Source organism: Balaenoptera ricei, chromosome 11 (assembly GCF_028023285.1).
Source record: "Balaenoptera ricei isolate mBalRic1 chromosome 11, mBalRic1.hap2, whole genome shotgun sequence".
Lineage (NCBI taxonomy): Eukaryota > Metazoa > Chordata > Mammalia > Artiodactyla > Balaenopteridae > Balaenoptera > Balaenoptera ricei.
In genome coordinates, this window is record NC_082649.1 from 2,226,070 (window position 1) to 2,241,065 (window position 14,996).

The 14,996-nt window shown below is 47.0% G+C and overlaps 1 protein-coding gene across 14 annotated transcripts in view; it reads right to left on the reverse strand.

Moving 5' to 3' along the window:
- The window catches only part of MYLK4 (myosin light chain kinase family member 4), a 93,391-nt gene that overhangs the window by 59,363 nt on the left and 19,032 nt on the right, over positions 1 to 14,996 (reverse strand). The window contains exon 1 of one of the 14 annotated variants that reach the window (XM_059937789.1): positions 4,174 to 4,264. The exons of 12 other annotated variants lie outside the window; for them this stretch is intronic. In XM_059937789.1, the coding sequence (XP_059793772.1) occupies positions 4,174 to 4,230 (57 nt within the window). In that variant the 5' untranslated portion in view covers positions 4,231 to 4,264. Of the gene's footprint in view, positions 1 to 4,173; positions 4,265 to 14,996 lie in introns of those variants that run through there. One more of the 14 variants, XM_059937785.1, reaches the window with a different exon arrangement.

Consider the following 14,996-nt stretch of genomic DNA (forward strand, 5'->3'; position numbering starts at 1 on the left):
CAGTGTAAGAGTCCCTAGCTGCTAATGAAATATTTAAAAATCCAGGACAGGGATGGCCTGTACTATTTCATACAAAGGAGACTCTTACTGTGCCCCCCACATACGCTGCTTTTTTTTTTGGTTTTGGTTTTTTTTTTTTGCAAGGGGAAAAAAATAGAATTTATGCACCTTAAAAAAATATGAAGTGAAAAATTATCCATTGGCACAGCAAAGACCTATTTCCAGGAAACAGGTTTTAAAAGAAAATTCTTGACATCCTGAGGTTAAGCCAGGAGGTGTCATGACTTTGAACGTGGATGATGAAAGAGCCACTGTGTCCAGGTGCCGCGCAGGCCTGACTCGTTTCATCGTTAAGGGAGGTTGGTTAAAGCCCTGGTCGTGGTCCAAAAATATCCTGGCAGTTAGCGTCCTGCATTAAAATTTATAAACCACGAAAGACCTTTTCTCACAGAAAAGCTAATTCAGTCTGGACAGCCTGGAAAAAGAGTATTTAAGGGGTAGTCATCAGAAGTGGTTATATGGAAAACTAGAGGTAAGTAATTCTTTTTACTCCCCTAAAACATGCTAAAAATATAGCAATAGTAACTTCAGAAGGAAGGGAAATGGCACCAAGTATAATCTCATTTCTAAGAAGTCCTAGGAACGAGGCCGAGAACTACCAGAATTAGCTTTCGGGGGTGATAAAATAATGGCAGGGGTATTAGCAGGAAGTGGGCCTGACCAAGGGGTGGAAACGGGCCCCCCTTGGTATCGGCTCTGCAGCCAGCCCAGAGGTACCCCTGTCTCGGCTCTGGCCGGTCAGTCTGCAAGGGCATCTTTTCCATCTCCCACTGCCTTCCTCCCTCCTTCACTCTGAGCCTTTATTGGGCTCCTCCTGTATGCTGCCCTGGCTCTGTTCCTGCCCACGCTTCAGGTGTGAGCTTAAGAGGCCTTCCCTACTCCCACAGATTAGGGAAACCCCCTGCATCTGCCCTGCTCTCAGCCCTCGGCACCCCTTCCATTGCCTGGCTTCTCTGTAAGACTGCGGGGGAGAGGGGAGCCCCGTGCTTCTCACCACGGTGTCCGGCCTCACCGCCCCCCCCACACACACACCCACTGGGTGCTCAGGGAATATCAGTGAGATGGATGAATGCCAGACTCTGTGAGTTCAGTTCTATGTACCTATTTTATCTTTTATTCCAAAAGGACCTGGAGATGCGGCTCTGAAGTTAGCCTTTTAAGGGGATCGGCCAAGAAAAGTGGCAGCAAAGACAGGGTGACCATCGAGATAGCTGGCCGTGATATGACCCTCCTACAGCAGTGAGGGGTCAGCAGGCACCCACCTGACAGCCTGGAGTGACCCACTCTGCTCACCTAAGTGACAGCAGAGAAAGCCCTAAATGGGCCCATCTGCAGGACTGTCCCAGGAAGTCAGCCAGAATTCCCATTCTTGGAGAATTACTGTCCGCAAGAACCACGCTTGAACTGCCCATCTTGTTTTCTTCCAGATTCATACAAGCCAACATTTCACCCTCAACTAGATGATGAGCTTCTAGAGTGATAGGAACAGGAGTGACATCGCCGTTTGCTGAGCACTCGCTGTGTACCGGGCACAGCGCTAAGCGTTTTCTACACAGTCTGGGTGTATCTGCCCAGCAGCCCTCAGGAGAGCCACGTCACTAACCCCCGTGCCACCCGCTCAGCAAGCCGCGGCAATCGCTGTAGGTCCGACAGCTAACATGACGGGCGTTTCTTTGTCCTCCTCTGTGGATCCTAGGGGGTATCTGGGCACTCGGGAGGCATTTAGTAAATTCTTCCACTTCGCCTGAGCAGCACGGTACAAGTCCTTGCATTTCTGGTCACAGATGTTCCCACCTGGGTCCCACATTCTGAGCAACCATCTGAGCTGGGCCCTGGCCTTGACAGAGTTTGCTGCCAGCTCCAAAGCGCCCTAGGACTGCTGTTCTGTGCCAGCCGTGCTGAGGGAACCCCTAGGCCACCAGCACCTAGGGCAGGTGTGGGCCAGCATTCTGGGAGGGGAACTGACTCTGCTGCTAGCTAAGGCCCTAAAACTGGAAATTGAGCGGGTTTTGCAAGAATGGCCAAAGGGACTGCACTGGTGCTTCATTGCTGCTCAAAGTGACCTCGGGCTGCAGAAAGCTTGGCCTTCTCTCCATCTACGCTTGGCTGTTCCTCCCAAACATTCCTTCACTCACACCCTCCCTTGACCAACCCTGTCCCCATGTGCTCTCTCCATCTATTTGTGGACTCGTTTAGTAAGAACTCTCGGGTTGGATTTCATTCAGGTTCTCAAGTCGATTCAAGGAAGGTCCACTTTATTGCAATTCTTCACAGAAACGGGCCCTTCCTGCTGGGACGCATGGCAACAGGACTGTCATTTCTTCTTCAAACCTTGTGTAACATCTTCCTTCTGTTAAGATGATTTTTAATCTGTTGGTTTTACCCTCGTGAAACCTCTTTTGCTACCCCAACTAATCCCACAAAACATTTATTGATACAACTGACGCAAAGATAAAAGAGTTATGGTGGGAACGGAAATATATACCTAAACTAGCGTTGCCACAGTTTCCCATGAATTCATAATCCCCAGAGACCAAACGAGCACTGGAGGGGCAAGAAACTCGGTGACATCAGCCAACATTCATGTAACTCTCAGAACCGAGAACCTTCTAACACGTGTGTTGTGATCAGCCTTATTCCACAGATGAGGAAACCCGAGTGGTCACAAGACTAACTTAGTTAGAAGAGGTGGGTGATGAGTACTCATCGCACAGAGAGATCAAATATTTCAAGTTTAATATATTTTTTATGGCCTAACCAACCCCCAGCAAAGACACATTATCATCTTTTTAGTTGCCAGTTATAACAAGTTCCGAGAGAGGAGAGTGAGCCGGGCAGGAGTCAGATGGAGTCCCTAGAAGGGGCCCAGCCGACCGCACTTCTCCCAAGAATCCCCGGGACGGCCGTTAGAAGCACACATTCCCTCATGGGGACTCCACTGCAGTGGCTTTAGGGACCTGGGATCTGCGTTTGCCAAGCATCCAGCTGGTGCTCACCCGCAGGAGAGTTTGAGAGATGCTGTCCTGGATAAACAAATATCAGAGGGCCACCCAGCTCGCTCAAAGTCAAGGTCACTCATCCAAAGTGAGGAGCCCAGCCCGGATGGACCCACGAGCTCCAGACACAGTGACCTTTCCTCTTGACCCCGGGAGCTTCGCAAGCAGTGCCGTCCTAAGTAGACGCAATGGATCCAGCCGCTCCGCACACACGTGCTCATGTCTACACACTAGAAAGCCTGCAAGAGGGACTCAGTCACAAGATGAATCTCACGGATTACCCCTTTACTCAGCACACTTTCAATTAGACCACCTGCTGCTTCACAGACAAGGGCAGACCAAGGACTTTCCATGACGCAGTGGCTCATCACGGGCCCCCACCTTTCAAATGGGCGAGGAGCTCGGGGTCCAGACCCATCTGAGAGGCCCAGTGACCTTCACAGGGAGACAGGCCACGCCCAGCACCTCACACGTCCCTCACCCCAGCTTATCTAACTGGCCACAGTACAAGTTTTGTATTTTGTCTGCTGGGAAATCTAATGGAAAGAACTATTATTAGACATATTTATTTTATCAAGGAAAATATGCTCTTAAAATGTTCAAGAAAGGATTTTGCCTGGTTCCCAAGAAACAGCCTGACAGACTCCTGGAAGAATATATACACTATACACACACACACACACACACACATATATACACACATGTACACTGGCATTCTGGATATGTTTGTATGTATATAATATGTAAGCATTATTCACAACTGTGGTAGTAAATGTTTTTCTTTCAGCATTTTTTTACACTAAACTTTAATTAACCCTTCATTTTTCAATTGCAGAAGATAACAAACATTCTACTGTTTCTTACGCTTTAATGCGCACATAAGCAGGAACCTTGTTCAGATGCAGATTCCTACCCAGCAGGTCTGGGTGGGACCTGATAGTCTGCATCTCTAACCAGCTCCCAGGTGATGCTGGAGAGCCATGGACCACTCTTTGAGTAAAAAAAAAGTCCAGTTTGTGGTGAATGACCATCTTCATCACACGTAAAACAGCAACTGTCAAAGATTAGAATACATAAAAGAAACAAACAAATGAAAACTATGTTCAGATTAACTTACTCTTTCTTGGATAATCTCAGAATGGACTGCAGAATCTATACAATGCCTCTTGGCCATAATTGTAAACACGTTTCACTCAATTTTATGAGAGCCATTTCAGAGAACAAGCTGATAGACAAATTTTGACTTGAGAGAAAGAGGCAGAAGGCAGCCAGAGCTACAGGTGTCCTGTTACTACGGACACTCTGATCCCTGGGTAAATGAAGAAAGCCCGGGTATATCAGATCACACTGACCTCTCAAAGTCGACTCCGACAGTCTAGAAATGATGAAAATTTCATTCAAGCACATCCTCTTGGAACTCGTGGGGAAAATTCCAACACCAATATTATTCCAAATATTCTGCTATTTGGAGCTTCGCCCTACTCATTACTTTGTTTGAATATTTGAAATAAGTATACTAATAATTATCCTCACTTCAAAGGCTTAAAATACGAAACTGTCCCTAAACTGTGCTGGTAATAACTAGAACACAAATGAAAATGGACACGCGTAATATAGGTGCTGTGAAGGATACAAAGAAATACAGGGAACGATCCCCATGGGGAAGGAGCCCCAGCTTTTTAGGAGCAGAGGCCAAACCTGAGTAACTACCAGAAAGGGCATCAAAACTACCCACACACATGGCACAGGGTATTTAAACAGTGTACTTAAAGGATGACGTAGTCAGTGCAAACTGGGGAAGTCGGATTAGAATCAACTGTGCTGGGATTTGAATCTGACCTTGAAGGACAGAAGGATCCCAAAAGGCACAGGAGAGGAGAGAGAATGAGGAAAGGTGTGGTGAAATGTAAAAAAGTGGGAACAGAAGTTACATTTGGGTCACATCTCTGCACCAGGCACCAAACCACTTGCTAACAGGTGGATTAGCTCATTTCATCCTAAACTTCTCCTGCGAGGTTGGCATCATTACACCACTTTGGTGAACCACGGATGGAGACTCAGGTCACACAGCTGGTAAGGGCTCCCACGGGAACTTGAATCTGGGTCTCTGATACCCAAGTCAATAATCGGTTTTCTCTAAACCAGCCTTCCCGCAGGTGCACCTGGCGGCACCCTGCGATATGGATATGAGTCAGGAAACAGAGACTTCAGTGGTCAAATAAACTCTGAAAGCTCTTAGGATAAATAATACTAATAACATTTCAGATATGAGTTAACATTTATTGAATGCTTCCCATGTGCCTGGTTAAAAACGGCTTTGTTGTTGTTGTTTTAGCAGCGGAACCTCTCAGAGCCTTTAATGTTCTAACGTGCATTGAGAATTTCCAATATTATGTGTTGGGGAATAATATTAATAATCCCACGTAAGATGATGTTGATTGTGCAAACACATAATATTAAAATAGAATAACGGGAAATGGGCTGATGGGCTTCAGCTTAGGTCATCATCTGCTGAGACAAGCTGACGCTTCAGACATCATGACAGGTGACTGTCCCCTCTTCCCTTTAATCCCCAGATAACTGCATCAGAATACACAGCTCTGTAATAAACTCTGTGTGGCCCACTGAGCTTGGGACCAGGGACAGAGGGTGGGGAGGTGGAGAATGCAGCTTCCCGCAGGGTGTTCAACAGCTGGCTCAGTGGGGTCTGGTCAATCACCATTTGAAATATCAAGAGACGAAGGTTGGGCTTCCCTGGTGGCGCAGTGGTTGAGAATCTGCCTGCCAATGCAGGGGACACGGGTTCGAGCCCTGGTATGGGAAGATCCCACATGCCACGGAGCAACTGGGCCCGTGAGCCACAATTACTGAGCCTGCGCGTCTGGAGCCTGTGCTCCGCAACAAGAGAGGCCGCGATGGTGAGAGGCCCGCGCACCGCGATGAAGAGTGGTCCCCACTTGCCGCAACTAGAGAAAGCCCTCACACAGAAATGAAGACTGAACACAGTCATAAATAAATAAATAAATAAATAAAAGAACGTGAATTTCTAAAAAAAAAAAAAAAAAAAGCTGCACTCGCATCTTGGGGAGGGTCTAGGACTGGTCAGCTGTGAAAAAAGAAACAAGATAATTGGCTAAAGGTAAACAAAGACCCGGAAGACCCGTCCTACATGTGATTTAAATCACCCTTTCACGGTACTCCTCATTAGAGAGGACACCCATATCCTTTCTCTCCGTGTATTTCTGCCTTGCTTCCGTCTTAAATAAACTGTTAAAAAAAAAAAAAAAAGAGAGACGAAGGTTCCTGACGGGACACCAGTGGAACCCCTCCTGCCCTTTTATCACACCGGTGACCATAACTGTTCTAATCTGAGGGTTTGTAAATCTTTGTAAACTCTAACTACGTCAGGCTTGAACTACTGTGCACTGCCCCGCTCCCATGTCATGGTGGAAACCATGTTCAATAAAATAAATAGTCCTGCTTTCTCTCATGTTCTATTAAGCCCACGTTGCTAAATCTTTCTGTGTTTTTCAAATAACACAACCCCACCATTAAGCATTTGGTGATTTTCCAAGTCATGTTCCCATTACGGTCCTGTGAATAGCTGGGCCTCTTGAGAGGGGATTCGTGCGGCCTGGATGGAGTGCTGTTCTCTGCCTTGGGATCTCTGAAGATCACGCATCTTATCTGTACACATCCTTGGATGACAGTGAGAGAAATACTAACCCATTTTGCCATCATCCCAGATGTCAGAAACCTTTCAAGAAGTCACATCCAGAATTTGGTGTTTGACAGGATGTGACAGTGGAAGGAAGGGTCAATAGTACAAGACAGTGAGGTCAAGATCACTGAGGTTTCCAACCCAGTCACCAGGAAACCTGGAAGGAAATTCTGGGTGGAAAGACAGGAGAGGGGAAATGTCCCTCGGGAACTGGAGTGCGGGGCTCTCAGTAGAAAAGAGGTCAGGCCACAGAAGAGACGCCACTGCTGCGTAAAGGCTCAGCTGCTGCTAAGAATAAACGTTTACTGCTTTGTCTGTGGTGCCCTCTCTCTATGCCAAGCACCGCATTAACTACTTCACACAACAACCCTGTGGGGTCGGTATGGTTAACCCCAGATGAGGAAGTAGGTGAGAGAGGCCGAATAATATGCTCGGTGTCATAAAGGCAGCAAAAGGCAGAAATGAAATCCAAGCTTGTGGTCTTACACTAAACTATGTGCACAGTAAAAACGGCTCACCTTGTAGCTCCTCACTATTAAGTACAAGCACCTGCAAAAATACCACGTATCAATTCTACTGTAAAAGCTGAACAAGATAGTCCTGGATTATCCACCTTCCTGATCCATCGTCCACTATCTTTAGTGGAAACTCAATTCCAATCAATAGGCAGGACTCAACTATGATTAATAAAGTACAGAGAATATAGAAACTGTCGTGTATTGTATAACAAACAAATTAAGTATCTTATGGCATGCTGACAAACAGCATTTAGTTTATAATTTTGCAGCCTTATTATATGTTTGAGAAAATCATTAGTTCCAATGTTTTGTTTCCTGGCTTCTCCTCTGTCCAGGAATCACAGGCTGAGAACAGGCTGATGGCAGCCTCAAGACATTGGTTTCAACAATTGGAAGGGTGAGAATGTAAACTGGTGCAGTCACTGTGGGAAACAGTATGGAGATTCCTCAAAAAGCTAAAAATATAGCTACCATATGATCCTGTAATCCCACTCCTGGGTATATAGCCAAAGAAAACAAAAACACTAATTCGAAAAGATACATGCACCCCAATGTTCATAATTGCATTATTTTTACAATAGCCAAGATATGGAAGCAACCCAAGTGTCCCTTAAGAGATGAATGGGTAAAGAGGATGTAGTATATATATGCAATGGAGTATCACTCAGCTTTAAAAAAGAATGAAATAATGCCATTTGAAACAACGTGGATGGACCTAGAGGGTATTATGCTTAGTGAAATAAGTCAGAGAATGACAAATGCTGTATGATATCACTTATATGTGGAATCTAAAAAAATAATACAAATGAATGGATATGCAAAACAGAAACAGACTCTCAGACATAGAAAACAAACTAGTGGTTATGAAAGGGGAGGGAGAAGGGGGAGGGGCAAATAAGGGGTATGGAATTAACAAACTACTATGGATAAAACAGATAAGCAACAAGGATATATTGTACAGCACAGAGAAATATAGCCACTATTTTGTAATAACTTTAAATGGAGTATAGTCTATAAAAACATTGAATCACTATGTTGTACATCTGAAGTTAATATTGTAAATCAAACTATACTTCAATTAAATAATTACTTAAACAATTTTTAAAAACCAACTGGGTTACCCAGAGCTGCTCTGGCCTCATGGCAGGGCTGCAGTAACTTTTGTAACTTCTTCCCACTGGAGGTCACTGTTACATTGGTTCCAGAGAAGAGACTCAATTTGCTGAGAAAAAGAAACTAGCCCGTGTTTATCTATCTACCCAGTCTGGCTGCGTTGGCATTAAGGCAGTGGTCTCCAACCTCCTTGGCACCAGGGACCAGTTTCGTGGAAGACAATTTTTCCACAGACGAGGGGGCGGGGAGGGGGGATGGTTTTGGGATGATTCAAGCGCATTACATTTACTGTGCACTTTATTTCTATTGCTATTGCATTGTAATATATAATGAAATAATTATACAACTCACCATAATGCTGACAGGAGGTGGAGCTCAGGCGGCAACGCGAGCGATGAGGAGCGGCTGTAAATACAGATGGAGCTTCGCTCGCCCGCCCCTCCCCCCACCTCCTCCTGTGCGGCCCGGTTCCTAACAGGCCACTGACTGGTACTGGGCCGTGGCCCGGGGGTTGGGGACCCCTGCCTTACGGAACAGAACAACCAAACAAAACAATCACCAAAGGTGAAATGTATTTCAGATAATGTGAAGATAATACAAACTGTCCTTAGAAAATTCATCAGAGGTGGTTTTCAAATACTTAATGTTTAATTTCTGAAAAATAAATTCCAGTTAAATGGTCTACAAATAACCCTAGTTCTCTGCTTCATGTGTTGGGCTAACTAATCCATTCAAAAAGAGGTATCGTGGTATATAGTTGCATAACTTTGGGCAAGTTCCTGACCTCAGTTTACTCATCTGCAAAACAGAGATGATAATTATACCAAATTCATGGGATCATTGTGAGGATTAACGGGGATGAGAAGTGCCCAGGGCAGCGCCGGGAGCGTGACAAACACAACATAAGGGCTAGTGACCCTCACTATCATCCTTAGAGCTGATCAAAGTAGTGCCCACAAGGTTTACATGAGTTCATATCCGTAAAGTGCCTAAAACAGGATCTGGCACACAGTGAGGGCCATTTACATGTTTGTTAAATAAAACAGGTAAATACATAGACCCTAGTTTGAAGCATAAATCCTAAGTAGGTAAAATGCAAACAAAGCCTTAAGAATATAGAAACTTACCTATATTATCCTATCAATTAAGCATGCTCATTCCGGAAGGTTAGGAAGAAATGAGACCTTACGCTCGTCGTCATCCATTTTTAAATTTCGAAATAAGTAGAGATCGCCAAGTAGTCTAAAGGAAGACCCTAACATAAACATCTCTGTGTAGGCGTGTTGAGCTGCAGACCATGTGTACCCTTTAAATAAATGATCTCGTTTCATCAGATTCTGCCTCTTTTTCAGATCATCAGTGACCACCAGTAAGGGAAACTGCTCTGGTCCTTGGGTCTCAAGTGTCTGCCCTCCAAATGGAGATGCATTCGGCAACGATTACTGGAAATTCTTCATTCAGTGGGAGCTCAGTGATTCTTCACTGAGTAAATTAATATAGAATCTAGGCACAAAGATTTACGTGAATTCTTAGACTCCGATACAGGCTGATTAAATGCATTTATATTCCTGCTTCCCCGAGTACATTCTTAAGGAAACCTGGCTCTTTAAAAAACGAAAACTAAAGCTTTGAGTGTCTGGCGGTGAAAAGTGCTGTGGTTACTAGTACACTCTGGTGCCACGGCCTGATTTTGTGTGGAGGTGTCAACAGTTTTACCCACCACTGCCTTTTTGTCACTAGCGCAGATGTCAAGGCAGTGAAAAAAAGCAAAAATATTAGAATAGAACAGAAAAGAGTTTTGACCGTGCAGACCTCTAAAAGAGTCTTAGGGTCCCCTGGTGGGTTCAGGGACCTCACTTTGAGAACTGCTGGTCCCAGGGAAAGACAGAGCTGGACAGCGTAGAGTCATCACGTGTTCCCCTTGGCTGGTCCAGCCTCTCCTTCTCTGGACCATTTGTGAAAACCCCCGGGGCTGTTGGGACCCTCCTTAGGGTTCAGGCTGGACAGCGTGATAAGCGTCTTCTGAGGCCACACCGTGGTGCTTTCTGAAGCTCTCTCCCGAGAACTGTAGAGGCCTGAGAGATTCAGGGGAGGGCCAGGGCCTTCGGCAGATGCTGGGAGGCTTGGAAGCTCCACGTAAACTCTTCACGTCCTGCCACCTCCCCTCCTGCCCCCTGGCATCCGAGGGAGCTCAGACCCCTTTCAGGTTGGGGAGCCATCCTGCAAACCATATATACACTGGACTCCAAGACACCCAAGCTGGACGTGGGCCCCGGAACTGACAGGTGCCCTGGGACAGGCCCAGGGTAGAGCAGCACCTGCCAGGGGTGGACAGTCTGCCTGTCAGATCTCCGCAGTCAATATCCCAGGGCTCCGCCTGTGCCCTGCCATACCCCAAACAGAGCACAACTCAACTCAGAATCGTATGGCTGGAAGGGGATGCACCATCATAAAGCGTCTACGTTGTACAGAAGGTAGAGACCTTTCTTTGGGACACAGAAAAAAAAACATTTATGAATTAAAATCTTGTCTTTATAATTCATTTCTACACTTACTCCTATCCTAATTTAGTTTGGATAAGCCCTGAACGGTATAAAAAACATCAGGAAAGGAAAGGTGGCATCCGTGTTCACTGCTCACATTTGGAGTGCAAACCCTACAAGCTGAAGGTCCACTAGACAAACCAGGTTGGGCTCACACCCCCTCACTTCCAGCCTGGTCTCTGCCTCTTTTCAGAACCTCCTGACTCCTGACCGCGGACCGGGCATCAGTCTGCCCCGTCACGACCTGAGCCCTCTAACGGGCTCCTTGTCACACAGAGCCCAGCTCCCAGCTTGAGGCCTGGGGTGTTGTTCCCAGGGCAGCAGCCGGCGAGCAGGGGAGTCAGGAAGAGGTGGCACCAAGGCCGAGGCCAGGCCCGCCTGACGCTCGGCCACCCTGCGAGGGGCCCGCAGGGCCTGTGCCCGCTGATCCAGGGGCTGCCCCACGGCTGCCGTGCCGGGTCCGCGTGGGAACGGCCAGCAGGAACGTGACAGCGGCCTCACCTAGGGTGGCCCAGCCCCCTGTGAAGAAGGCGGCCTCTGATCTGGACGTGGCTGGACATGGGGAAAGGACAGTCCCTCGATGCAGCGACCCTGGGACAGGCCCCCTTTACCTCTCCTGGGCTTTGAGTTCCCTCAGAGAAGGACCTGGGTCAGCTGACCTCCAAGGTCTCTCGGGAGCTATGCTTCCCAGGCCCCCGACCTCCTTTAACATCCCATCCATCGCGGAAACGCCACAGTGGCCTGCGCTCCTTGGGATCCCGGGTACACGAAGCCAGGAGCCACTCTCACACCGCAGGTCTGGGCTGCCAGCCTGTCGTTTGCACACAGTCAATGGACTAGCCAATCAGACGTCTTTCCCTGATCAAAAGTTGTAAATGACGGGTGCGGTTCACCCACACGCAACTGAAAATGCTGGGGGTTTGTCACCCTGCGGACGGCCCTTGGAATGGCAGGGGGCGATGCGGCCTTCGGGGCTCCCTTGTTTCACACCCCCGGACCCCACTCCCGCTCCCACTCCCACTCCCTGAAGTCGATTCCCAGGACAATCCCAGCATCTGCACTCGAGCTCCCGACTCGGCGCCGCTTTCTGCTGGGACCTCAGGAGCGATGGCAGGGAGAACCGGGGCCAGCATGCGAGGGGCACTGGCTGAATTTGACCTGTTAGGGGTTTTCTATGTGTCTGTGTCCAGAGCGGAGACTTTGGGCCTCTCTTCTCTCCACTGCTGTCTGCTTATCACCCCCGCCCATCTTTGTTATCATCTCTATGTTTGGGGCGGAAAGTCAGAAATAAAGCCCAAAGTGCCCAGTGGCCCAGGACAAAGCCCTGGACACAGCGCCCCGAGACCAGTGTCCAGCGGCTGACGTGGCATCACCTCCTTACTAGGGGTTTGGGGTGACTTTCGGTTGTGAACTAATAAACCATTTTTAAAATTTATATGTGTGTTATTGTGTATTTGAAAATCTAGAATAAGCACATCTAAAACATGATTCCAGGGACTTCCCTGGTGGCGCAGTGGTTAAGAATCCTCCTGCCAATGCAGGGGACACGGGTTTGAGCCCTGGGCCGGGAAGATCCCACATGCCACGGAGCAACAAAGCCCGTGAGCCACAACTACTGAGCCTGTGCTCTAGAGCCCGCGAGCCACAACTACTGAGCCCACGTGCCGCAACTACTGAAGCCTGCATGCCTAGAGCCCGTGCTCCGCAACAAGAGAAGCCACCACAATGAAAAGCCCATGCACCACAACGAAGAGTAGCCCCCGCTCGCTGCAACTAGAGAAAGCCCGCACAGCAACAAAGACCCAAATGCAGCCAAAATAAATAAATAAATAAATAAATAAATTTATTTTTTAAAAAAACATGATTCCACTCTATTCTTGCTTTTGCTAAAAATTTTTAATGACTTGGTTTGTGAAAATATTAACTAATAAGAGTAAAAGTAGTATGTAGATGTAGCAAAAATCATGAAAGGGGTGTGAGAAAAACTGAAGTCCGGGAAACACTGATAGATAAATGTGCTTTTTACAACCATAATGTCTTGGGTAAGTGGATCAGGACACAGTTTGGTCAACTGTATTTAGGAATTTCATTATCAATATGCTAATCATTTTCTTACTTAGGAACACAGACTTGATTTGCAATATTTATATATTTTGCTACCCTGCTTTAACTTTTAGAGAGAGAAAATAAGATATTTTTTTCATAGTACACCAAATGATATGAAACTATCACAACTTTAATTATTCTGAGAACCTGAAATGACACAAACATAAACTGGGACTCCCAGAATCTCACACGGGCAGGGAGCTGCCCCCAGGATATTGGGAAGCCTTTCAATTGTTCTATGTCCTGAATGGAGACCGACATCCAGATAGGATTCTCTGATGCCCTGAAAAGGCAGCTCCTAAAACTACGCACTTGTAGAAACTTCTAAGACAAGAGGTTGCACACATTTCTAAATAATCATTAGCAATGGAAAAAAACAAGAGGATGTGTTGTACAACCTGATTTAAGAGACATTTTCTTTACAGTTAAAAAGTTACAGGGGCTTCCCTGGTGGCGCAGTGGTTGAGAATCTGCCTGCCAATGCAGGGGACACGGGTTCGAGCCCTGGTCTGGGAAGATCCCACATGCCACGGAGCAACTGGGCCCGTGAGCCACAATTACTGAGCCTGCGTGTCTGGAGCGTGTGCTCCGCAACAAGAGAGGCCGCGATGGTGAGAGGCCCGCGCACCGCGATGAAGAGTGGTCCCCACTTGCCACAACTAGAGAAAGCCCTCGCGCAGAAACGAAGACCCAACACAACCAAAAATAAATAAATAAATAAATAAAAGAACATGAATTTCTTTAAAAAAAAAAAAAAAAAAAAGTTACAAAAACTTTTTTTAGGGGACTTCCCTGGTGGTTCAGTGGTTGGGAATCCACCTGCCAATGCAGGGGACACGGGTTTGAGCCCTGGTCTGCGAAGATCCCACATGCCACGGAGCAACGAAGCCCGTGCACCACAACTACTGAGCCTGTGCTCTAGAGCCCGTGAGCCACAACTACTGAGCCCGTGTGCCACAACTACTGAGCCCGCATGCCACAACTACTGAAGCCCACGCGCCTAGAGTCCATGCTCCGCAACAAGAGAAGCCACCACAATGAGAAGCCTGCGCACCGCAACGAAGAGTAGCCCCCGCTCGCCGCAACTAGAGAAAGCCTGCGCAGAGCAACGAAGACCCAATGCCGCCAAAAATAAATAAATAAATAAATAAATTTATTTTTTTAAAAAAACACACCCAAAGCACTCCTAATTAGCCCAGCTATCTGTCAGCCTCTCCTCTGGGAAACACTTGGAGGCCATGTCTCATAGCCAGGGGAGTAACCCATTCTTTTCCCTGTGCAAGATGAAAGCGCACAGTGTTTCCCACTGGAGGTGTGCTCAACAGCCAAAAATGATTGATGCTCGGGCAACAGCGACAGTTATTGTGTCAGGTGCATGGACAGGAGCAGGGCTACCACGAAAGCCTAACTCCTTGAGTTCTGGGTCCTCTGAGCACCACCAGGACGAACAGCTGGTAGTTTGTTTTTGTTTTGTTTTGTTTTGTTTTTGGCCATGCCACGTGGCATGTGGCATCCTAGTTCCCTGACCAGGGATCGAACCTGGGCCCCCTGCGTTGGAAGCACGAAGGCTTAACCACTGGACCGCCAGGGAAGTCCCCATGGTGGTTTCTTGTTGAATAAGATACAAATCAGGCGTTTATATGCAGGTATAGGGATATATCACCCAACTCCCCTGCAGAAATTTTTTAACCACAAATTAACGCATTTTCAACACAGGCAATATCCAAGGAGGTAAAAATTAACTCCTTAGGAGGGGTGAAAAAATCTTACTCTTTTTATGTGCAAAGCACAGATACACCTATAATACATGAACATGAATACAGTGCGTCTGTGGTATTAAGGTTTCATGGGAGGGGTCCCTGGGATGGGGAGATGGTGATGAGAAAGATGCGGAGTACCGTTGTCAATCCACTTCCTGTGGGAACAAGGATCCAAAACG